The sequence below is a fragment of the Semicossyphus pulcher genome, unplaced genomic scaffold, assembly GCF_022749685.1.
Source record: "Semicossyphus pulcher isolate SPU_LCO1_2020_fin unplaced genomic scaffold, fSemPul1.0.p SCAF_27, whole genome shotgun sequence".
Lineage (NCBI taxonomy): Eukaryota > Metazoa > Chordata > Actinopteri > Labriformes > Labridae > Semicossyphus > Semicossyphus pulcher.
Genome location: NW_027211701.1, coordinates 5,306,716 through 5,331,629, shown reverse-complemented (window position 1 = coordinate 5,331,629; position 24,914 = coordinate 5,306,716). Strand labels below are relative to the sequence as shown.

At 40.1% G+C, this 24,914-nt stretch overlaps 1 protein-coding gene across 1 annotated transcript in view; it reads left to right on the top strand.

Moving 5' to 3' along the window:
- The window catches only part of rptor (regulatory associated protein of MTOR, complex 1), a 201,080-nt gene that overhangs the window by 122,592 nt on the left and 53,574 nt on the right, over positions 1-24,914 (top strand). The window contains exons 13-21 of the mRNA XM_069676908.1: positions 4,508-4,591; positions 5,640-5,750; positions 6,827-6,901; positions 8,144-8,209; positions 11,832-12,023; positions 15,921-16,061; positions 16,839-16,959; positions 18,979-19,116; positions 21,801-21,956. Of these exons, the coding sequence (XP_069533009.1) occupies positions 4,508-4,591; positions 5,640-5,750; positions 6,827-6,901; positions 8,144-8,209; positions 11,832-12,023; positions 15,921-16,061; positions 16,839-16,959; positions 18,979-19,116; positions 21,801-21,956 (1,084 nt within the window). The remainder of the gene's footprint in view (positions 1-4,507; positions 4,592-5,639; positions 5,751-6,826; positions 6,902-8,143; positions 8,210-11,831; positions 12,024-15,920; positions 16,062-16,838; positions 16,960-18,978; positions 19,117-21,800; positions 21,957-24,914) is intronic.

The following is a 24,914-nucleotide window of genomic DNA, read 5'->3' as shown; positions in this document are numbered from 1 at the left end:
TGCTTCACAGGTTATTTGTTTTCTGCTCGTCGTTTACTCTGGCAGCAGGCAGCAAACTGAGCTGTTGGTCCTGCATTGTTTCTAAATCCGACAGAACAGACGGATCGAAAACGAAGCCTTTCACAATCGGACAGCCAGTAACATCTGCTCAATCTTATTCACAAACTTTACCAAAAGGTTTTCTTGCTTCTTCTCAGTCTCTCTTTGAGTAATTATGTCAATATGTCATATTTTTTATAATGCAACATGTGTTAGGAAAACATTTTAAGTAGGAATCAGTACAGCTGGCTTTAAGAACCTTGATTACAGATTAAAAAAAAACAAAGATCCAAACTTAAGTGAAACTGCAGAGACTGTTGTAGAATATTGAATAAAGAGGGAAACACTGATTAATGAAAGTGTAATGGTGAAATATGCAGATACATATTAGGGAAGCTGTTTGGCATTCTTCACTCATTATCTCAGGTTCTGCCTCATTAAGTTTGTCTAGACAAAAGTATCCACGATCACACACCCAAATTATCTGTTTACTTTCTTAACTACTGATTTGAAAGGAGGAGGGAGGTGTGTAGGGAGTGTGGCCAGAACATAAACTCCTGCAAATGTAAAGCAGACCATCGTCTGATTTTCCATCATCCGATTTTAATTAATCGATCAGGTCATCTGATTTTAATTTATCAAGCATTTTTTATTTATCAGCCAAAAAATAACAAAATTATCTCAAGACACTTTACAAAAAGAGCAGGTCAAGACCGAACACTTTGTTGTTTCAAATATACCCTTCATTACTCTAAGTGTGTTGGCAGTTTGGCAATCACATGCCATTGATTACCATGGCAACGATTGAAGCTTCGGTCAGCCTTCTTTATAAATTCTAGCACGTTAACATGGCTGGTACACATTGGTTACATAAAATGAGAGATATACGTAAAAACCCTGATACATTTAGTTATATTTGACCAATAATTCACAAAACATTTCAACTCGCCAAGGAGATACCTCTAATATTGCATCAGTCTTTAAATACTATATGTGCTTCAATTGTTGTTTTTTCTTCAAAATGCAAGTAAGAAAAAAATGGTGACCTTTAAGCCTTTCAAGATTTATAGCGTTCCAATTTTTATCATGACGTCACTGTTTGATGTCCAGCAAAGTCATCCCTCCTCTCCTTCTTTTCCTTTCCTGTCACCTTTCTACTGTAGTTCTCCAAAGATAATAAGACCGTACACATGTAACGCATTTATTATCAGTATCTCTTCCATGCTTACAGTATGAATATGCAACAAACCCTCTGAGAAACAGCATGTTTGCTCACATACAGAGCCGTCTCTGAGTGTTAAACAGGCAGCATTTTTCTCTTTTATATTTATTATATCTTAATGCTGATTATTGAAGAGAAGATGTAGTCACTGATTGGAGGACTGGGGATGAGTGTCTCTTGTGTTCATGGTGGTCATTAATCGAGCCTCATCGATGATTGCTGAGCTGCAAAAAAAGTTAGAAAGTCCATCACTGATGCAGCCTGTGAATTAACAGAAAACACTCCTCTTCCTTGATTTTATATCCCAACTCTTTGCTGTTCTCAGCAGTTTCTCCTCTACTCTCTCCACTACACCCCCGAATCATCTGCAGTGGAGTTCTGCTTTCTGTTTCCAACTCCACCCACAGCCGCCACAACCCCAAACTCAAGACCCCGAAACGCTAAATGGACACAAACGCTAACACACTAGACAAATATAAAGGCACATATAGCTCTCTATTATCAATCCTCACCCACTCAAAGACCATCGAGTTCAACGTTTTGTCCCCTTTCTTTCTGTTCTGTTGTTTGCTTCGATGTTTTTTTCTGAATCTGTCTCTTCCAACATCATGTTTTGTGTGGCTTATATTGTCTTACACTTGTATTTATTACATGTCTGCACAATAAAAAAGCAGTCCCTTGGCTTCTGCTTTTGCAATAGCTGCCAAATACCGTGCAAACATGGCATATGTTTTGATTGAAAGAGGATTTGTGAGAATTGTATGTAATAGAAACCTGCATTTGAATGTCTGAATGGGATTTCTTTAACAAGTAGATGAAGCCGATGTATCAGGCTCCATGAGCTGCTTTATTATTTATAATACAAAGACAAACAGGAGCAGCAAAAGCATCTTGATTACGCAAACACATCACCAGCCAAGAGTCCATCATTAGCTTAGAATATTACCATTACACCATTCTCTCCCTCTCTTTATCCTCCTCCTCCTGTACATACAATACACTCCTTCCTCCAGGTTGCTACTTTAGATCTGTCAGCAGAAAATTGGATATGCTTTGCTAATTTCTTCCTGTAAATTAAGCTCAGCGTTTGCATTTTATTCATTACAACCCTGCAACAAAAGCATGTGACTAGAGCAGTGGCTACTGTGTTCCTTGTAGTGGTGTTACATTTGTTCTGGGTTCTTTAATTGGAGGGAAATGTTGGTCGAACCTTACAGTGTGCTTCAGCTGTTGAGTTACAGCAGTGGGATGTTTCTCCCCTCCCTCGTCCTTCCAACACCACCACTACCATCCCGCAGGGTTGTACAGTCGTGGTGTTATATTATATCACAAGCGTAGTAGTGCTGCTGTCCGTGTTGAATGGTAATTTCCTGCTGACTCAGCGCACTGAAAGCCGCAGCCCGTCCATACAGCAGTTCTGTCGGGACCCGTTAAAAGCCGGGGAAAAGGCAGACTGATTGAGCAGCGCTGGATGGTGTGTGAAGGCGCGCATATATGTGTGTGTTGCTGTTGACTTAAAGAGAGCGAGAGGAAGTAAAGGAGCAATAGCCTTTAAGATTACGCAACATTATGCAGCTTTACACCGTCAGGGAAAAGTAATCTCAAGGCTACTTCAGGCTCTCTGATGTAACGGATGGACACATAAACAGGTTTTATACCCTTTTAAGCACACGGTTGCATAAGAATGAACTTAAAAGACTGGCGTGTTCTTGCAGGATTTACGGTTTGATGCCAGAATAAAATCTGGCTTCATTTAAAAGATAGAAAAAGAGACGAGGAATGGGCAACAGAGAGTGCTCCATCAATAATGCTCTTTAGTGAAATGAGCAAAGGGAGGACAACAGAGTCCAGGATGGAGAGATACGGTGCGGCGTTGTCTTGACAACAGCAGTTTCATCCAGGAGGGATTAACAGATTTTGCAAAGTGATTACGTCTCTAAATTGTGGTGTGACAGAAGCAGCAGCACAGTCACGTTCACACACGTTTGACATCAGGTGTCAGTGAAGTGATTAAGGGGTGCATGTGCATCATATAATAACATGATCCCATCGCTCGTACACACAGGGGGATGATGGGAAGTGCTTACTCATCGCTCTAAAGAAGATTGGAGTCAAGGTGTTACGCAAATAAGGAACGAAACAAATATGCACACACACACACACATTCTTGCACATTTTAATGTAGCAGCAATGCTTAGGGATTGCATTTTCATCCCTGCTATGATAAAATAACAGATGTAGCTTAATGTGTCATTTGAATCATGTGCATAAAATGTGCTTATGTGTATGTGACAGTGTGGAAAACATTCACTGACATTTGTGTCAAATCAGGATGAAAAGATGAATCGTGACTAAAAGAAAGGGATTTTTATTCAAAGCTTGGATTTGGAAGTGTTCAGATTGTATTTTTGCTTGCTGGCTTATTCTTATAAAGCACACACCTACATCTCACACATACACACACACACACACACACACACACACACACACACACAATGTTCCCATGTTCCCACGCTTCTCCTTGGAGCTGGAGGTAACCCTGGGCCGGTCTTCCCCCGGCCTCCTTCTGTTAGCATGATCACGCTCTCCAGGTTTAAGTCACGGAGAAGGCTAATAATAATTATGTGTTGGAGGAAGTGTCCGTGTGTTTGTGTGTGTGTATGTGTGTGTGTGTGTGTGGACTTGGATTCCTCCATATGCTTGTTCCCACACACACTGTGGGACAGTCACATGGGGATGCACCGGTGTCCAGCCCTCACACAGAGTCTGCCTTAATGCTGCATTCATTACGCACTACACACGCACATACCTACACAGTTATAGCACAGACCATATGCCTCCTATAAGTAACAGCGCGGTGCCAACACTGCTACATCGTGATCCCATTTGGCACTGCTGTGTCAGTGCATGTAGACATAGACATCATAGACATTGTCCTAAACTTATATCTCCTTAAGTAACTAAGTGAAATGGAAGCCAAGAGGACACACTCAACTACCCACACACACGCACACACGTCCGCACATGCACTCACACATACACCATGTGTGTGTAAGTAAACAAGTGCAACTTGGTGCCAGTGTATAAGCAGTAGTGGTGGGAGAGCCACCTGTTCCACTCCACCTCCTCACCCTCTCTGCCATTTCTCCTGCTGTCCTTCCTCCCCCTCTTCTTCCTTTCATCTCAGGCTTCCTCTCGGCTTAGAGGCAGCAGCGCATTTGACCTCTGACCTCTGCTCTCTTTCAGGTTCTGCTCAGTCAGGTGCATCGGCTACGGGCTCTAGACCTGCTCGGACGGTTTCTGGATCTGGGTCCATGGGCTGTCAGTCTGGTGGGTTAGAAGGACTCTCCACACATTTGTTAACAGAGAAATCAACACAAAGGTTGTTTAATTAGCAGAAAACTGTACAGAGCCGGATGGTCGTATATAGCAGGATGATGTTTGCAAGTAGTTAAGCTTTTATGTGCCGAGGTTTTGAGATTTCTGTTTCCAGAATACAGTTAAGTTGAAAGATATCTTGTTTGTAGCTGCACCAACTTATCTTTCCCAAAAAAGTGCTATTATTCTGCATGATCAACAGATTGACCAGTGAAAACCAGTGTCTTTTGTGTGTCTGTTATATTTTACACATTATATTTAAATAAACACAGACGAAACAGGACATAGCTTTTAGTAATTTAGGTGTACCAACACTAATGCTGAAAGATGGTGGCAGAAGGCAAGAAAAGAAGTGGACAGGAAGCCCCACATTTTATTTTAAGAATACAAAATCATGCTGTAAAAGAAGTAATACTTTGAAAAGCTAAATAATTTCACTGTGGTGACAACTTGGTTTTCTTTAAGGACAATTTAAATAATTTCACTTGGACGAAAAGATTCCCACACTCTCCTGTGTTTGTGTGAAAGAATAGGTCCAAATGTTTCAAGTATGTCTTTAAACAACAATAAGATACCTGTATAAATGTTGAAACTTGTTTAGTTAGGAGGTTGAGTTTGCTAATCTAAGCTCTTAAAGGTTGTCAGAGCTGCAGGACTCTGACGCAAAAAAACCGCCCAGTTAAATAGTCTTAATACAGTAACTTCACATTATCAGCAACTGCCTTGCGTAGCCACTCACAGTTCAAGTATGTAGCAAACCAAATGCTGTAAAAGGCAAACAAAGGTCTGTTGTTTTAGCTGAAGTCCAAATAGCAATTCTCAACCTCCCGCTCCTGACCAACTAAATTCCACTCCTTTGTACATGTGTACATGTCTGACTACAGGTGTGTCCTGGTGGTCAAACCTGGACAAACACATTCAGGTTCAAGTCCTGGATCATAACTGCAATATCAATACTTCTCTGCAAACACAAGTGCTCTGTTTGTGTTTGTGTTTCCAGGCCCTGTCAGTGGGGATCTTCCCCTACGTGTTAAAGCTGCTCCAGAGTTCAGCCAGAGAGCTGCGGCCGCTGCTGGTCTTCATCTGGGCTAAAATCCTCGCTGTGGACAGTGTAAGTTATGGAAAACGATTAAAACCCTCATCTATTCAAAACCCCTTTTGCCTTGCAGAACCTTGTTTAATCAGCTATTTACGTCACAGGCTTTTTGTCATTATATGAATCCTGTCTGCTTCACATAACGACCAAATGAATGGAAGAAAAAGAGTCTGAACAAGCAAAAGATGTGTAAAAAAAAAAAAAGAGGCATCACTCAAATATGCTCTGTGTGAATGTGTGCACAATGAAGTAATGAGCCTAAACGGCTACACCTTTTTTGTACTGATGATTTTGTATAACTTAAAGAGAAGCCTGCTCAAGCACATACCGTGTTCATACATCTGGTTTTATGTCTCTGCATAACACATGCTGTTTTTGGATTTTAGGCCTTAACAGTTGTTTCTTACAGTAGATTTATTCGTGGCTCTCCATTTCGTTAGTCCTTTTAAGTTAAATTTGTTTGTAGGAAGAATAAAGCTACATAATGGAGGTCATACATTTTGAGTTCTATGCGGAGTCTTGCTTGTTGACTGCTTTGATTCAAAATCAAATCTGAAAGTTTAATGACACTTTTATCCGTGCTCTAACATTCAAGTGTTTTTGTATTTTCATGATCAATTACGGCTTTTTGCAAAAGACTCAGGAAGTGGTTTCAAAGAATGCATTACCTTTACTGTTTCCTCCCACACACTTTATTGTATTAAAGACCAGTCACTTTAGCACAAGTTATGAATACATCCTAAAGCACGCTGCAGAAAGGGCTTTAAAATGACCTTGCTCAGAACCTGAGTCATGTCCAGTCACATTATTTCTCAATGTAATGATCCAGAATGATTCATTCATTCATATTCCCGCATGCTTACATCGGAAATGTTCAATAAAAACACTCAACCGTGTGCCATCAGTATTCAATTATGGTTTGGAGGCCCTGCCACGGTAAAAAGGGACAGATACTCTCAACGACAGGACTGCTGTGAATGCTGCACGAGTGAAGTAGCTCCTACAATGAAGTGAATTTTTTCTTCATCCTGCTCTTCCCCCCTCTCTTTCTCTTTCTCTCTTTCTCTCTCTATCTCAATCTTTCTCTGCAGTCATGTCAGGCGGACCTGGTGAAAGATAACGGACACAAGTACTTCCTGTCGGTGTTGGCCGACAATTACATGCCAGTGAGTAGCCACCAATCCTGTTTGCATGTTTGTGAAGAAAGCAACTCGTGTTTGTTTAATATATAATTATCTTTTCTTCTGTTGTCTCTTTCTACTTCACTACTTGACTAAAAACAGTTCAAAGACTAGTAAGATAGTAAATATACTGTATGCTTGAAGTCAAACTCAAGCTACTTACCTTTATTTTCTTAAAGACCCCCTCCGGTGAAAATCAAGTGTTTAACCTTGTAAACATCTCCATGTGGTGTTCTTCATGAGCTACAAGGCATATCAGGGACAAAATAAGCAGTCATCTCCATGGCTGGGCCTGTCTGCTTTTAAACTGCAGTGTACCAAGGACAGGCTGAACAATACGTTTTCAGATTGGCAGGTTTGAGACGTCACAAACCTAAGGAGCCAATCCTGTTAATGGACGGGGTGACGCTATGCATATCATTATGTGCAACCTATAGCAACCACTTTGGCGATGCGCAAGCCAGCTGTAACCGTCATCGTCATATTTGCAAACTCACTACTGACTACTAACGTTAACATTACTACTACTAATTACTACATTTCAAGCTAGCTACGTTTCAACAAGTTGCCACTAAACGATGGCAGAGACGCGTTTTGTTTTCACGACGGAGGGGGCGGTTGGAAATTTGCATCGTGAGCAGGGACTATGCAGAGTTGGGATTATTTAATGAGGGAGAAGGAGGAGATGCCTTAGGAGGATTTTGACAAGGTAATTAAACATACTTTGCAGAAGGAACAATTTATTATCTCAAGCAGAGCATTTTATATGTCTTAAAAAATGACTGGAGCTGGTCTTTAACATTTTTATGTAACAGAAAATAGGTCTGTGGTTAATATTTGGATGTAATCCAATACCATAGCAACAAGGGTGCTGCCAATCAGTGAATACAATTGTAAAGTTGTGATTTTTTCTTCAGTGAACAGTGAGGCCCGGAGGTAGACTTCAAATGCCATCTTTTCTAAACAACTCTGACCCAGACCCCATAGAGACGTCAGGTCATGACAGCATGCCTGGAGAAGTTAAGAGGATGGTGTTTGACGTTAAGCTTCTACAACAGTCATAGTTCCATTTAAGCAATGGCTAACATTTTTTGATTTTGAAAATAAAGTTATTTAGTCAAAAAGAATTAGGTGAACTGGGTGGCTAATCAACATAGTCAGAAAATGACTCATCAAACTGGAGTGTGTCTTTACAGTGAGATCTCAGAGTTTCTTTCTGTGTTACAGGCTGAGCATCGAACCATGGCTGTCTTCATATTGGCTGTTATAGTCAACAGCTACACCACAGGGCAGGTACGTCTGTGTATGAGCATGTTTGTGTGTAATACAGTGCTGCTGTCTGTTTTTGCTGCTAGAAGCCCAAAGGAAGCACGCAGCATATTATTCATTCACTTCCCTCACCAGAACCTCTGCAGGTTGTTTTGGGCCAGCCAGCCGTCACTGTGAGAGATTACTCTCTCGCCCATTGTGTATTTCCGGGAGATATTGGTTATGTGACAGTTTTGTCACCAACAGTCACCTCTATAATCTCTGTTTCGTCCCAGCCACCTCCATGGTGACACTTTATCACTGCAAGTGTCACTTTGGCCCCGGGTGTTCAATCTCAGAAGCCTTTTGTGTCTGACGCTGATCAAACGTCCAGGGGTGCAATGTTGGGATGATGTAGCTCGTCATTTACCGAGTAAACACAAAGAAATATTCCACCATCACTCCCTTTTGCTTCCTCTTTGCTGCTCTCTACAGTTATTTTTCTGTCTGCCTGTAAATGTTATTTGATTAATTTAGTTTTTTTTCTTTCCTACCTTACAGTACTTCCCTCTAAACATCATATAAATGTGACAAATCAGAAAAGCTATAAGTGCTCTCAGGCTCAGAAGCAGCCATTCTTCTTCCATACCGAGGTTCCTTAATGCTCCTACCTCTCTCGCAGGTCTGTAAATAATAGATTATCCCCCAACATTACAGAGAGACTCACTGCCTGCTTCGCATCTCCATTATTTATCCCTCTTACCTTCAACAACAGCGCTCATTACTGCAGTATCGCTGTTGCAAACATGTCACAGAGCACTGGCGTCTTAATATTCCAGCTCTCAGTAGTCAGCTGGGAGGCTCGATCAGAGCTGGGGGAACGACGCACCAGCAATCTGAAGCACTTCAAGAAAGTAGAGGTGGGGGAACAATGTGTCGCTGTTGATAGTAGATTTGTTGTTATAATGCCTCAATCTGGAAGAGACAGCATGGATTCTCAGCACACTAAACACTCCATTTGAAGTGGTTCATGTGGGTATTAGGTGTTGCATTTAAGGCATTTATGTTCACAAGGATATCTGAGTTCTGAGCATTGACACACGACTTTTGTGTTGTTGTCGCACTAGATCAACATATTTACAGTCAGTTACTGAATGGCCTTACACACTTCAACTGCAGAAGAAACAAGAACAAGTCAGTCTTTCTAATATTCAGATGTTAAAGAACAACTTGCAGGTTCGAGACCGCAGTGAATCAATGTGTTGGAAAATGATTTAGTGATTATATTTCATATTTGATTTAATACACTACAGGGGCTTCTGCAGTCATTTTTTGTAAGTGTTCTTATATTACCGCATCGAAACAGACAACCGGATGTGACATAACACAAGGGAGTCCCTCCGATTAATGGCGGGTTTAACATTTATAAATATTCATCAAAATGCCAATCTTTTCATTGAAGATGAAGAAATTGTTAATTCACATGCATACGATGGACCACAGGCTTATAATTATGAGCCTGTTAGGCGTCAAAGAGAGCAGGAACAGGCCGGGATGAGGAGAAATAACGAGACATTGTGTGGAGAACTGGGCAGGTGTCGTAATGAGTGACCGGTGTTAGCTAGTGATATCTAACGCTGTGCTCACATCGCAACATTGTAAAGTTTATGACATACAAAAGGGTATAACAAATCATGAGTAGTAGCAAGTGGGAGCATTAATACTTACCCATTACAGTTACTAATGGGCGAGTGTCAGCTTGTGTCAGTTGTATTTCATATTGCCTTCTATAACGGTAAATCTGAACAAGGTTTTTACAGTGCCAGCAGCGTGCAAGAGAGAGCAACAGAGATGGAGAGAGAGCGATGACAGTGTCCTGATACTTTGTCTGATAGGTGCTTGTGTGTCCCGTCTCTTCTTCACCTGCACAAAACGAACACAGGCACGAAAGCTAGCTCCATTCCTCTTCCTGTCAGGAAAACGGTGGGCCCGATGTCCTGTCAAGCTAGAATTTGTGCAACACAAGAACTGGTGAAATGCGATGTTAGACTACCGAAATAATATCTACACAATACGATAAGACCACTCAGACTCACTATCACCAAAAAAAAGCAGCTTTACTGAAAACAGACACCTTTTCCTCTTAATTTTGTGCCCTTATATCTTGTAAATAATATGAAATCAAGGATAAACCTAGTCCAAAGCCATTTTCAGATTGAGTATTAATATAGTACAAAGTACTGCTACGTCTTGTTATGTTTTGGTAATTCTTGTCGTTGTTTTCTTTTATTGCAACTTAATATTATCCATTTTTTTCTGTTGTCTTGAGAAATTCAACATTATGTAAATTCACAATGCAGTAATATTTTACTCAACAATCTGCTGCTCTTTTAAACAGAGTTACTGTTTTAATTTATTCCAATTTGTTTTACTTGGCTTGACTTGATGTTTGGATCTAGTGCTAATTAAAGAAAACCTTTATGCAGCTGTTTATTAAAAACCTACCAGGAAAAGGAAGGAAACATGTGGTTCAGCCTCTGCAGTGCTTTAAAAAAACAAAACACTTTTCTAGGTAAAGACTTTTAGAGGCTCAAAGGCTGTTATGACCTTATGGCCTGTTATACGTTGAATGTAAACATTTAGAAGGAAGAATTGATTTTTATTGACAGTAGTTTAACACAGGCTAGAAATAGAATCATTATTTAAACTCTACAGGCACATGTTTTTCAAAGTAAAAGCCCTACAGTGTCCTGAAAGGCTGTTGGTTTTTCAATGTGAAGAATCTGCATAAAGAACTGAATTTTGTTGAAAAAAGTATTAAAAAGATATATTTTTTTAGAGGGGGGATTATTTTAACACTTCAGGGACATGTTTTTCACATTGAAAGCTGTCTGAAAGGGCTGGTAGTCTTTTAGTGCAAAAAACACTAAAGACTTTTGTGGACGCTCTCTTAGCACTGAACAAAAGAATGGCTGAGTCAAAGTTTTTCGTAATTAAAACAGAATTTCTGTTAGAAAAGAAGAAGCTCAGGCAATGTTTTGCTCCTGTTACTGAATGAAAAGAAGAGAAAACAAAATGATAGTGCCTGTTAATGCTCTGCACAAAATCAATCAATCAGTCAAAAGGAATTTCTAAGAAGGATTTTTGCTCGAGGAGACCAGTCTCTCATTTCAGACTGCCTCAAACCTTGATGGACCAATTACCCTTAGTTCACAAAGAAAGATTCGAAGAGGGCTGAAGGGTTCAAAGAAATAACTCATACTGCTGCAGAGCTAATAATCTTTTTGCTCATCGCACAGTGTGAGGTTACAGGTTAGTGGTGATTAACTGGCTATTGAGGTACAAGTCTGCTCTCAGCCTGGAGCCTCGGTGCTGCACAGGAGGGTTCACACTGATACATAATGCACATGTTGTCATTTATTCAAAGTAAAACACTGGCAGGTCAGTGTTGACAACAACAGCTTTAAGTCTTACTCTCTATAGACAACAGGACAAAGTTTTCAGTGTTTTTTATTGTGGAGATTATGTCCCACACAAATGGCCTTGTTATTACCTCGCTGTCCTTTAAACCTTTCTTAAATATACTCATCTGTAGGTCTCCCCCTATTTAAACCTAAAAGTACAAAGTTATCATCTTAACATCTCTCTCTCTCCTCTCCTCCGGCAGGAGGCCTGTCTGCAGGGCAACCTAATAGCCAACTGCCTGGAGCAGCTGTCAGACCCCCACCCCCTGCTCCGCCAGTGGGTGGCAATTTGCCTCGGTCGAATCTGGCAGAACTTCGACCCGGCTCGCTGGTGTGGAGTTCGGGACAGCGCCCACGAGAAACTCTACACCCTGCTGTCAGATCCCATTCCTGAGGTAAGAGGTTAATACAAGAGTTTGACTGTGTTTGAAGAAAAATATTTTTTCAAATCCTGCACTGCAAAGAAGGCATTCTAAGAAGCCCTCATTTCTTGTTTTTGTAAATGATTTATTCATGCACGGTTAGCCAAGATTAGTAATTCTGTGAAGCACCATTTTCATAACATAATTATACTTGGCTCAAGTGTTATGAAGTTTTTTTTTAAGATATAATTACATATTTAATCTCTTTTCCGGCTGGAGCTGGGTGACTGTCGCACAAACATCTGTGAGAGAAAGATTGCTTTTATTATTCCAAGAAACAGACCGATCTTAAGGCATCTCATTTTTTTTCATTAATTCACGTCGCAGGCTTTTCTCTGAATATAAACTTTTCTGACTAATTTGAATCAGTTAGCTTCCAACTCATCTTACAAACTCAATTCTGAAATTCTGAAATAAATACATGACCCATTTTTGTGTGACGCATTCGGGGTGGGAATTGCAGGGTAACTCACGATACGATACGATACGTGGCCCTCGATAGCAATAATACCACAATACAGCGATTCTGCGATAACTGATATATTGCAAGACAATCATATAATGATACATCACAATATCTGATTAACTTAAGAATACAATATGCACCTAAAAAGGTAAAGTGCAGGATTAATATATTAATTCACTCCAATTTGGGGTCAGTTTCACAGAATTTGACACAAACTGAGATGAAACAATGTCCAAGTTTTCAGACAACAAGTACACGTTTTACAAGTTCGGACTTTGGATTTGAATATGCCCTCTGCATCTCTTAACTTCTTTAACTGCTATCCGACGTTATCCCGCTGTCGTCTTCTTCTTCTTGTATCCTGCTGTCAACTTCTTCTTCAGCCAAATCATTTCTGTTCACTCTGGGTATTTTGTTTGCTCTTATTGTTAAAGTCATTCTGTTTGCAGCAGATTAATGTGTTTATTTTCAACTAAAATCCCTTTGTGCTGTAGTGCCGAAATAATTAAAGCCAGCTTTAGGTACTTCCAAATTTGCTAAACAACAAACCAAAGAACTAAAAATACACTCAGATCTTGAATAATCCTTGTGTACACACATGTTCTGCAAGAGTAGAGACTTAAAAGAGACAGTCTGGACTGTTTTTTAAAAGAAAACACACGCACACACGCTCCGATGGACCAGACCACCACAGGCTTTAAACTTTTTTTACTCACCATGTTTAAACATGATGTTCTGCATCTGACTGGGTCCTGTGTGGACCAGAGGGACAGCGAGACAGAGTGTTGCCCTGAAGTTCACCCACACACTCGGTGACCTCACTCACACATATTTGCATCCGTTCACAGACACATGCACACAACAGGAACATCTGTTTCTACGAGAAACATCCTTCTTCTCCTGGACAGACACCTGCTTTGGTCGTAGGGTCGGAACAGGGGTCGATGGACACATATGTCCATCCACACACACACACACACAGACACACACACACACACAGACAGACACAAAAAAAATTAATTTTTAAGTTATTTTTAATGGTTGTGCATTTACTCACTCAAGTATTTTACAGTGTGTTTGTTATTTAAGGCCACTAGAGACTCAGAATTATTTATTCTAATCATCTTCATCAAATATTTACCCCTACCCCCTGAGCCTCATGAGGATCAGTAAAGACAGTGAAGTGAAGGGAGTTCAGTGACTAGGTAGAGTTTAATTAATTTTAAAGATACAATCTCTAATATTTCTATATTTTTGAAGTTGTATCTGTAGTCATCCACTCTTTCTTTGTTCCTTCAGCCATAGTAGATTACTGTTTACTCGCAACACTTGCTGAGACCAGAAAAGCAGCCACTTAGCTCCGCCTACCCTCTCTGGCAGACCAACCACTGCTGGGTGATGGAAAACGCGTCACTAACTGGGCGCCGCTTGTGATTTTTTCCACGAATGTCGCCACAGACACCCAGTCCATAATAATACTATATACTGCAAATACAAAGGCTTTCATCAGTGAGCCATAGGTTCAATCACCATTGTGTTCGGTGACAGATGGTGACTTAACAGACATTTATTAAATGAAAAAGTTTGAGATTGTTACTTTAAGAAGTCACTGCAGCACACAAAGAGATACATTGGATTGGAAACAAACATTGTACTGGGGCGCACACTGACATGTCAACAAAAAAACCCCAAAATGTTTAAAATCGCTGCTCTTTCTACCTGGCATAATGTTCATAAGACCTGCTATTATCAGAATTTCAAGCAGATTTTAAAGGATCCATATACAAAGATTGTTGCTGAAAACATCTTGCATATTGTTTGTGCAGTGTGACACTTTTGTAGGCCTATGTATGTATGTCTTTATTGTGCTAACACTTTTTGATGCAGTCTTCTCAGCTTGATGGGTTTTCCCCTTTAAGAAGAGATTATAATTATCCTTATATCTTTAATATTCACTAAGAAAGGATGAAAAAAAGTATTCATGATATATTTTTTTATGCATATTTTTGAATTATTAACAACTGTATTGAGACATCACATTCACCTACAATTGAAAATGCTGTTATTGGCTCGCACAGTGGTGGCAAAACATGCATTACACAATGAAGAATTGGACATAATAAATAAATAATTTTTACTTTACGAATAATAGACATTGCAGATTTTCAAGGTGAAATTGCCATTAGTACATATTACTAAAGGTTCCCAGGTAATAATGTCACTTGAAAATAGGGCTTTAAACATCTGTACAGTCAAACACACTCAATATTTCCTGTTGTAAAGTGTAAAAGGTTCTGTGGAGGGCTGGAGTCCAGTCAGGGCCTGTTTTAATTTCCTATCTTTCCCCATCTGTCATTCAAAATATACACAGTACAACAAGATCATAATGTTGAGCTGTGTGGCACTGTTAGTAGATTTCCATCCAACAGTTGCAGTGTTGAAACATAAAAAGGTCAAATGTTAGAACAAAGTATTCAGGTCATTAATGGTCATTCCGGTCATTACATACGTCCCTGACTCCTCTGCATGGTGCTGGGGATGTAGAAAAGTGACTTGTGTCACAGAGTTGTTATTGTTTATTGATTGTTTAGGCCATTTTTGAGTGGTCGTGTTGTGTTATAATCTACTGTGAGACTATGCAATACAACAGCATCATTAAGTATAGCTTCAAATATCCAAAGGGTAGTGGACTATGTTAGATGGTCCAGGTGTTCTGAGTCGGACATATAGCAGTGCATAAAGAATTGTACACTTTCATAATAAAAACTGCAGATCAAATGGACTCCAGTCTTACAGTCTTGTGTTTGAATTTGCTTTCAAGTCACACTTGTATTACAATATGTTCTGAAATGTTTCAGCTGATCATTTCAATTAGAGTGAAGCAAAGCACATCAAAGCAGCATCTGTGTGCTGCAGCATCACTTAAGCTGCATCGCAAGATTAAACAGTAGCTGTATTTATCTATCATGGTGTCTGCAAAAATGATTTCTGTTTCCACCACAAACAATTTACAAATATCCATTCTTGTTCTGTGATTTGGTTCATTTCTGAAACGAATGCCTCATGGAAAATGTGTTTTGATCGATGGCAGGCTTGGATTAAACAACAAATGAAGCAGGCAAAGAGAGAGTGATGAATTTTGCTGACAAAAAGCAGCTCATAGGAGAACACAGCATGCATAATCGCCAGTGTATTCCAACGTGATACCTGAAGATAAAACAGAACAATAATCACTGCTACAACTTCATCCACTGTTATCACCAAGCATTTCAGGACTTTAGAGACTGACAAGCAAATATATAGGGCCAAACTCTGCCTACTCATGGTTGATAAAGGCAGACCTGTGCATTATCTCAACACTACTAACATTATGTTTAAAAAATATTGTGTTTGTGTGGCTGCAGGTGAGGTGTGCTGCGGTTTTTGCTCTGGGGACGTTTGTGGGAAACTCTGCTGAGAGGACGGACCACTCCACCACCATCGACCACAACGTGGCCATGATGCTGGCACAGCTCATCAATGATGGCAGCCCTGTGGTCCGCAAGGTCTCTGCAACACAAAGCACTCACCCACGCGCCTTAAATACATGCTGCTTATTAAAATATTTTATGAATACAATAGTGAGATAAACAAATACAGAGCCAGATGCAAGTAGAAACAATAGTGACAAAGACAAACAGTTGTGCTTTGAGGTTTTGTATACTACAGAAAAGGCCAGACTGCTGAGATTCTGGTGCAATCAAGATCATTAAACCCAGGGGAAAGGCTTTATTCAGTAAAATGCAGTGGCGTTGTGTATATAAGGTAATGAAATACTAGATTTGTCCTCCTGCTTCTAGTCTTTATGCCAAGTTAATAACCTGACAGCTCCATACTCAATGTACAGACATGAGAGTGGTATCAATCTCCTTATCTTGCTCTCGACTATAAGATATTTAAGTGTAATTCCAAAGTTCCTAAGACTCACAAAAAGAAAAAAAAATTAGGTAGTATATGTGATCAAAATATTGGCTTTTTTCAACACAACTTGTCACAATAGATTTTAATACTTGAATGCACATGACTGAAAAAAGAGGTGCCGCTAGGTTAGAGAATAGGTTGAAAAGGGAATTATACAAGTGAAGGGTTGCAAACCTACAGATGTATAAGAAGCTTCTAAAATCACTATTTAATATAATGGTGATATCATTATTATTTAAAAAAAAAAAAGATCTTTTAACAAATATTTAGGAATGTTTGGCTTATAGATTCATTACTAATTTTTCACAATCATAAAATCTGGCTTGGCTTGATTTTTTTTTTGTCCTGTGTGTGTTTAATAGGAGCTGGTCGTAGCACTGAGTCACCTGGTGGTCCAGTATGAGAGCAACTTCTGTACAGTTGCCCTCCAGTTTATAGAAGAAGAGAAGAACTACTCAGTGCCGTCACCAGCCAACACTGCAGGTACTGTAGACATAACACACACACGCACACAAACACACTTGGTATTCGTTACCCAATCTTCTTAAAAATGCAGACCAAAGTTGATTAAAGCGATGGAAAAGTTGTACATTTTCTCCATTTATGTTTTTTATTCTAACACTTTTGTATGTTTGGTGTTCAGCCATCATCCAGTGCATCTTACAGAGAAAGTAGTCAACATAAAGTGCTAAATAGCCTGCCCAGGAAAGGAACTAGCACCTCTCCAGCTACCAGCCTCAACTCCATGGTCAGCCCGTACCGGGGCTTAAGTTCCACCCTCCGGTTCCAAAGCCAAGTCCCTACCTAAGCTACCACCTACCCCATTATTTACCAAAATTCATTCAAAAGTGAAGATGTTTTTAAAAAGGTGTTTTAACTCTACTTAAATACAGCCTTCGATTAGGGGTTCAGTTTACCATTGATTTTTTACATCAGAGTAATAAAGCCCTTTTTTCAGTAAATAATGATAATAAAATCTAAACAGGATTTTTTGGGACTTTTGTTTAGTTTATTCATCATTTGTAGCAGGGGACATGTTCAAAATACATAAATCTATTAAAAGAGAAAAGAGGCTCTGTCCCAGATTTAGCTTGTAGCTAATTTCCATCTGCAGGTCCTGGGCAGGTGTAAGCAGCAACATCTATCATTTTGTTCTTCACAAGAGAAAATATGTCTGATCTTTTTTCCAGGTTCTTTTAAATCTTTATATAAAAGAAAGCAAAATGTGCAAATGAATGGCCTCATTTAAGAACATTACAATCTCCCTTTGAAACTGACCTCTTACTCCTCTAATTTGTTCAAAACGGAGCTGAACAAAGTTCTTATCCTCTGCGCTCAACAGACCTCTTGAATTAGAATTAACTTGCCAAAGCATAACATTTTTTATTTAACAATTATATCACCGTTTTTATTCTGTCATGAGTTTCTGTCCAGGACCTTCAGGGCTTGTTGATAAAGTGACCTAGTTGGTTTTACCACCGTCCTGTTTGCCTGAGAGCAACGTGATACACAGCGATTCAAATAAGAAATAAAATCTCTTCTCTTCAGATTGGTGGTGACTAGAAAAGTAAAGAAGCTGGAATCTCTGTTTTCTTCCCTCTCTAATAAGGAAATTACCTGGATTGCGGTTTGTCTTTGTGAAAACATGCCCAGGAACCTGCTCACAACTGTTTCACCAAACAAAATAATCTATTGCCAAAGACAAAATTTCCATTAGTATTAAAGGGAAACTGGTGTGTTGTGGGTGTTGTGTTAAAAGGTCAGTGTAACTAATATTTAAGAGTTTCCCATTATGGAAACAAAAGCATCTTCAAACAGATCGGTAAAAGTGTAGTCTGAACAGGGAGTGTTATTTCCAAAGGCCAGTACAGACCAGAGATTTCCAACAAAACGAAACCAGAGAACTTTGTAGGGAAAGGTTGCAGGAGTGTGAAGTGGGCCATCTCAGCTCATGGCGTAGCCTAAAATTCAGCTTATCAATTCACCAGCGCCTTGCTTTAGGACAAAGGCTCCATACTTGTTTTAAAACCAAGTCAGCTCTCAGCAAGGTTAGCTGGCAAAGTCGGTCACAGGCAGAGATTTGGAGAGGAGAAAGCGAGAATGTAAAATTACCAGCATACATTTTTGTAATATATTTTGTATTCATTGGGCCCCTATACAAAGGGCATATTATCAAAGCACATATCCTTGTATCCTCGTTCAGATTTTAGGCTGCTACAAAATATCCAGCTTAAAAAAGAGTCTTAAAAGCCAGCAGTAAGAACACTATTACAGAGAGTCGTTGGTATAAAAGATACACTGTCATTTCTAATTGCATTAGTGTTATATGGCAGGTTTTAACAAATATTGCAGACTGGTACTTAAAAGTTTCAACTTGTCTCGTCGTAAATCTTTAGTCTGAACTGGCTTTAAGATTCAGCTCATTAGAACAAAATGAATTGTCCATGGTTGGTGATTATCAAGGCTCTGACCTGATGAATGTCTTCTTGTGTTTACGTCCAGAGCCCGGCAACCTGACTCCGGTGAGGGACAGCCCGGCCATCCCACGCCTTCGACCGGTCAACTCCTACACCAACATCCGAGCTGCCACCACTGCCCGCCTGAACAAGAGCCTGCAGAACCTCAACCTCAACGAAGAGGGTAGGAGGAGGGAGTGAAATAGAGGGTGAAATAAAATAAGGCACACGAGGGAGAGATAAATAGGATGAAGCAGAAGTTTAAATGAATTTGTGGGAGGTTTGAATGAAGACAAAGAAGAAGATTTAAGACCGCTGAATGAAAGAAATTAATCCAAAGAGAGACCGTTGGCTCTTCATCTGGTTTTCTTCCTCCACATCAGCTGTGGACTGTCAATGTAACAGCTCGCATTTCTAAGTCAGGCCTCATATCCAGCAGGGCGGATGTGACCAGTTTGCCGAGCAGAGATAATAGTTCAGTGTGTGGTGTGTTGCTATTTATTCCAATCCAGCTCTCACATGCACAACTGACTGTCCAATCCTTATCATCCTTGTCATCCATGTCTAACATACTCATGTGTGTTGATGATAAAGGCAAGGACAAACAGTCCTACAACTGCACAATTTGCTTGTGTAATGCATTATGAAGATCTTGTCTTCAGAAATGACGCTTCCTCCTCAGCTGTGAACTAATGCTCTTTTCTTAAAGCAGTATCGCTCTGTATGAAGTGTCACTCCAAATAAAATCACACTTTAAGCTGCAAAGAGCTCTCAACTTTAGGGGCATAAGTTCCCATCCAAACAGATTTTAAGTAGTTAAAGTTGTCAGCTTTACTTAAATTAAGGTTCATTTTCAAATGCTTCTCCACACTCCAAAAACCTTTTTAATAGGCTAATGTCTCCTGAGAAATATTCAATTATAAATTTAAGCAGGTTCAAAAAGTTCTGTCTCTGGTTTCAGTGTGGATAAATCCCAGGTTGGTGTTTGCTTTTTATTTCTCTAAGCCAGCGACAGCCATGGCTGAAGACTTTATTTTTTCATGGTTACAGTGCGTATGTAATTACCTGCAGGGAAAATCATCCACGTGGACTCAGGGATGAACTGACTACATTTTGTTTGTTAAAGGTCACAGTGATCTCCTAAAATGTTTTTACGCCTTGACTCAAGAATTAAAAATCGATACACTAATTGTGACGCAATTATGAGTAAAGAAATGTTACCCAAAATGTCAAGGTCAGCTTTAATGTGATGTCATAATGTCCTGTCCTTGGCCATTAGTTCTGTCCCATTCTTGTGAACACTGTGATGAACTGATTAGATGTTAGAAGTAAAAGGTCAAGATCACCTTAGCCTCAACATCCATCCAATTTTCCTGCGATGCTGTTTTGTTCTTTAGGGTAATGCAAAATATTTTAAAAATACGAGTGCATCCCTCATCCAATTCACAGTTACACTGTCGTAAACTGCTACTAGACTTGTTGGCAGGGCATACAACCAAGTAGTAACCAAAAGCTCTAGCCCTGTCATAGTCCTAGTGCAATAGATTGCAGAGTGCTTTCTTGATGAATCAGCTCTTCCCAATAATCCTTTATAATAATTCAATGTTAGGTTCTGCTTTATCGAGCTTCTGGATGATATTTGCTGTTCAAACTCTGCCTCGAATCTTACTTCTTCTGGCCTGTTGCTTCCCCACCTTTGTGCAAATATGCCTTTGTGACAAACTCAGTGGTACAGAAGAGGGAGGGAACATAGCAAGAGCTCAGCTCCTCTTTAACTCAGTTCAGCTGAAATCCATTGAAGTCCACTGGATGTGCAGACCTCACATTGCCTGCCTGATCACCAATGAAGACAGGGTGCTGTCCATGGTGCTGAACCGAAGTAGGACTGTGGGATGCACTCCCTGCTCTCACTCTTGTTCGGTAGACATCGCTCACCATGGATACCTATAGCTCAGAAAACCTACAACTGCATTCTCTTTTAAGGGATACATAATTTAGGTTGTTTGTTTCATGTTTCATTATAATTAAGTTTTAGCTTTAAGATGGTCACTCATGTCATGTTTATGATTTTCTTGAGTTAATGATCTGCACTTTTAAAAGTTTGAAGGTGGAAAAGACTGATGTTTCACTGTGAATTAAAACTATTTTCTCCTAAAAATAGATGTATGATTATGATGGATTATCCTTAATAATTTAAGCCCCAGTAATGTCACCCAGACATCCACAGCTCTGTGAGCTCATGACCTGCTGTCACTTCTGAGCTCTAAGCCTCCTGTTTGTGTCTCTATGGTTCAGACAGCTAAAGCTAACTGCCCGCCCTCTGTCTACCGCTGCCAGACTGAGTAATGTGTAAGCCCTGAGTGAAGCTAAATCACTGGCACTTGGTGAAGCGCGTAACCCACTGCTGACACCCATTTCTAATTCACACTCTCAGCGCTTATTCCAATATGCAGCGGTGTTTATCATCAACAGGCACAAAGGCGAGCGTAATTCCATTCTCTACCAATCTCCATTTCCACATTTCAGCCTGCGGTCGGTTCGGAGGATGCATGGCTTTGTGGTTTGTATGAGTCATAGTAATGTCTGGTGATCAGGAGAGCTACTGCAGGAGATGACCGCGCCTGACAGCTGAAATTAACTTATGAGCAAGTTATTTTGTTGACTTGTATCCTCCGATGTCAGAGCTGCTTACACACCTCACAGCTTATTGGAAGTTGATTTGGCTATTTTGTCTTTTACTACAACAGTAACAATAATAAACTGTATTTATGTGCATTTAATGCAGCCAAACTGTTTTCTAAACAAAGTAAAAGCTTCTTCTTGTAATACATTTATGAAGCTGAGGATTGTGTGTTTTCTTTCATCCAGGTGGACCAGCACCCTTCTCTCCTGGTAACCTGAGCACCAGCAGCAGCGCAAGCAGCACCCTGGGGAGCCCTGACAATGACGAGTACATCCTCTCCTTTGAGACTATTGACAAAATGAGACGGGTGTCCTCATATTCTTCTCTCAACTCCCTCATAGGTAACAACTTGTCAGTCGTCCTGCAGCCCACCAGGCTTGTCTGGTGTTTCATTTCCAAATGCTCTTTTCATTGTCACTGTTCACTGTTCATTCATCTCTTTCCACAAAAAGGTACATTAACAAGTCCTGGTGAGTGCTACTCAGCATGTGCAGACAGTTCTATTATGTCTTTTGTGCTGGAGGGGCTTTTATGAAGTCTGAGAAACACCTATATTGTTGTCATTGTGATGTTTTGTGTTATCTCAGTTTGGGCTTGGAGATGACACATTTTTAATGGAAAGCCTGTGATACAAAAGGTTCTAAAGAAGAGAAGAGATCAACAAACTCTGGCTCCTCTCCGAACTCTGCATAGCTTAATAAAGATTCTCTTTAACAAAGATGAGGTATTACAAGCCACACAAAAGATAAGAAATGGTAAACACTACTTGTCTCCTTAATTGGCAGGGGTCTCCAGCTCCAAAAACAAACAATAATGGTAATAGTAATAATAGCTTTTTTTAAGCGAAGAAACACCTCTTCTATCACATGTAAGTGTCTCATGCTTTCACGTATTGGTCCCTTTAGATTTCTGTGTATCTGTTTGAAAAGAGACATCAGCCGCAGTGATAGTCCAGCCCCAACAGAGCGAAGAGACGTTTGCCAGATATCACGAGAGAGTGTTGGTGAGACAGGGAAAGTTTACTTTCTAATGATTTGTCTTAAAAAAGCATTTTTAATAAAGGTTTGGTAGATTTGTGGCACTTCTACCTTTAGAGTGAATAGACTCAGGCTTGTCGCTAGTCTTCTGAAGAGGCGAGGATGTGGCAAAACCCACATGACACAGATACATGAGTACACTATATCTTTCCTCTAACGTCCGTAGTTTTGCCCCACCATGGCTGTTTTATTCTGCTTTAACTTAGGCAACAACCTTTAACATATAATCGCGTCAATTTTCTTTTTTTTCTTTTCTTTTTTTAAGATTATTTTCTTGGCTTTTTGCCTTTTTATTGTATATTCATTGTATTTACAGCTGAAGAGAGACAGGAAATGTGGGGAGTCAGAGTGGGGGATGACATGGACCAAATGGATTGGCAGAGTTGAACCTGCAATCAGTGCGTTGAGGACTAAAGCCTCTATACATGGGGCGCCTGCTCTACCAACTGAGCTAAACCAGCGCCCCATCTCGACAATTTTCATTTCAATAAATGTCTGTTAAGTCACTATCTATCGGTGAATGAAGTAACACAATGGTGATTGAGCCTATGGCCCACTGATGAAGCCTTTGCATTTGCAGAATTATAGACTGAGTGTCTGGTGCCACTTTCACGGAAAAAAACACAAGCGGTGCCCAGTTAGTGACGCATTTTCATCACCCAGCAGTGGTTCGTCTGCCAGAGAGGGTAGGCGGAGCTAAGCAGCTGCTTTTCCGGTCTCTGCAAGTGTTGAGAGTAAACAGTAATCTACTATGGCTGAACAGACAAGGACAAGATCGATGACTACAGATACAACTTCAAAAATAAGTGAAAAAGAAACAAAGCGAGGAAAATCAAGAGTTACAAACTGAGCTAACCGTGGACGTTTGGATATCTGGGAAGTGTATGTGTATTTGTTTTGTAAACAGTATGAAACTGGTGACAACGTCAGTGATGTAGATGTACTGTGTTGAGTAACAAGCTGGTAAAGTATGGTAGGGTTTTCATCCCTATGAATGAGAGAAGTGACAGAGAGGAGAGCTCCCAGTCTAAGAATAGAAGTGTAAAGAAAGCTTTTGCAGATGTGTAAAGGACAGCAGAGCGGGGTGTGGGGGTGACCCTATGAGTCGCCTGAGGCCATTAAAGTGCTTTTCCTGGTAAACACTGAGCTCAAACCTGCTCACTTACCCCTGTTCTCAGGTGATTGGCGGGCTCCACCATGCGTCCTGACAGCCAGTTTGTGTGTGAGCAGGAAAACCATTAACTCGCTCCCAGCCCATTGGGACGGGGGAAAGAAAAACTGGGGATTCTTCTGTTCTCTCTCTCTCTCTCTCTCTCTCTCTCTCTCTCTCTCTCTCTCTCTCTCTCTCTCTCTCTCTCTCTCTCTCTCTCTCTCCATCTTCTCTCTCTTCTCTGTTCTAATGTTCCATTTGAAGTTACACACCCTGTTGCAATCTCCCAGCTGCCCCGGCACGTCCCAGTGTGTGATTTTTGCAAGGCACAACGGAAAATGAGTCAAAATGGAAAATTGAATGGAAAAGTAAATTGAGCTCTGGAGAACATTGAATTTAACTTGGCAGGAGAGTAGGTTCAGGTACTATAATGAAATTTCCTTTCAGCATGTTTTCTTTGATTTGTTCCTTAAATGAATGCCACCTTATTTTAGGTGAACATGACTCACTCAAGCTCAGCTCTGCTTCATATCGGGCCCTTTGAGGAAACAACCCAATTTCCTCTGCTCTAGAATTAAACTTCAGCAAAAGCTGCCGTATACACACTTAGTCACATGCATTTTTTTTGTCTCTAACACAGACAAGGAGCCGCTGAGGGTGGTTAAATAATGAGTTTGCTTTTTTTCTCTATGTGTTTGTGAAGACTACTTTACTAATTAAACCTAAATGACTAATTTGTAAAAAACATTTTGTAATTGCTCCATTATGTTGCTTCACCTGGCAGCTGTGAAACAAGCTGTAAGGGTTTCATTGTAAATATTATAGATATAAAGATCCCTGTTGAGACCTGTTTCATCACTCATTCTAAATCCACCAGACTCCATTGAGAAAAACGGTAATTTAACCGCTGGGAGCTGCTTAGTTTTGTGTTATTGTGTGATACAAAAATAATGCTTAGATCTGAACTAACCATTTAAAACACCGAAGCTAAACAATAACACACATTTTTTTAATGATCGAGCAACTCAAGTGTTCTGCAAGGTTGAATTATAGTTTTTGTCAATTGAGTCTGGTGACTTTGAAGAGAGCAACGTAATGGCTGCTTCTGGTTA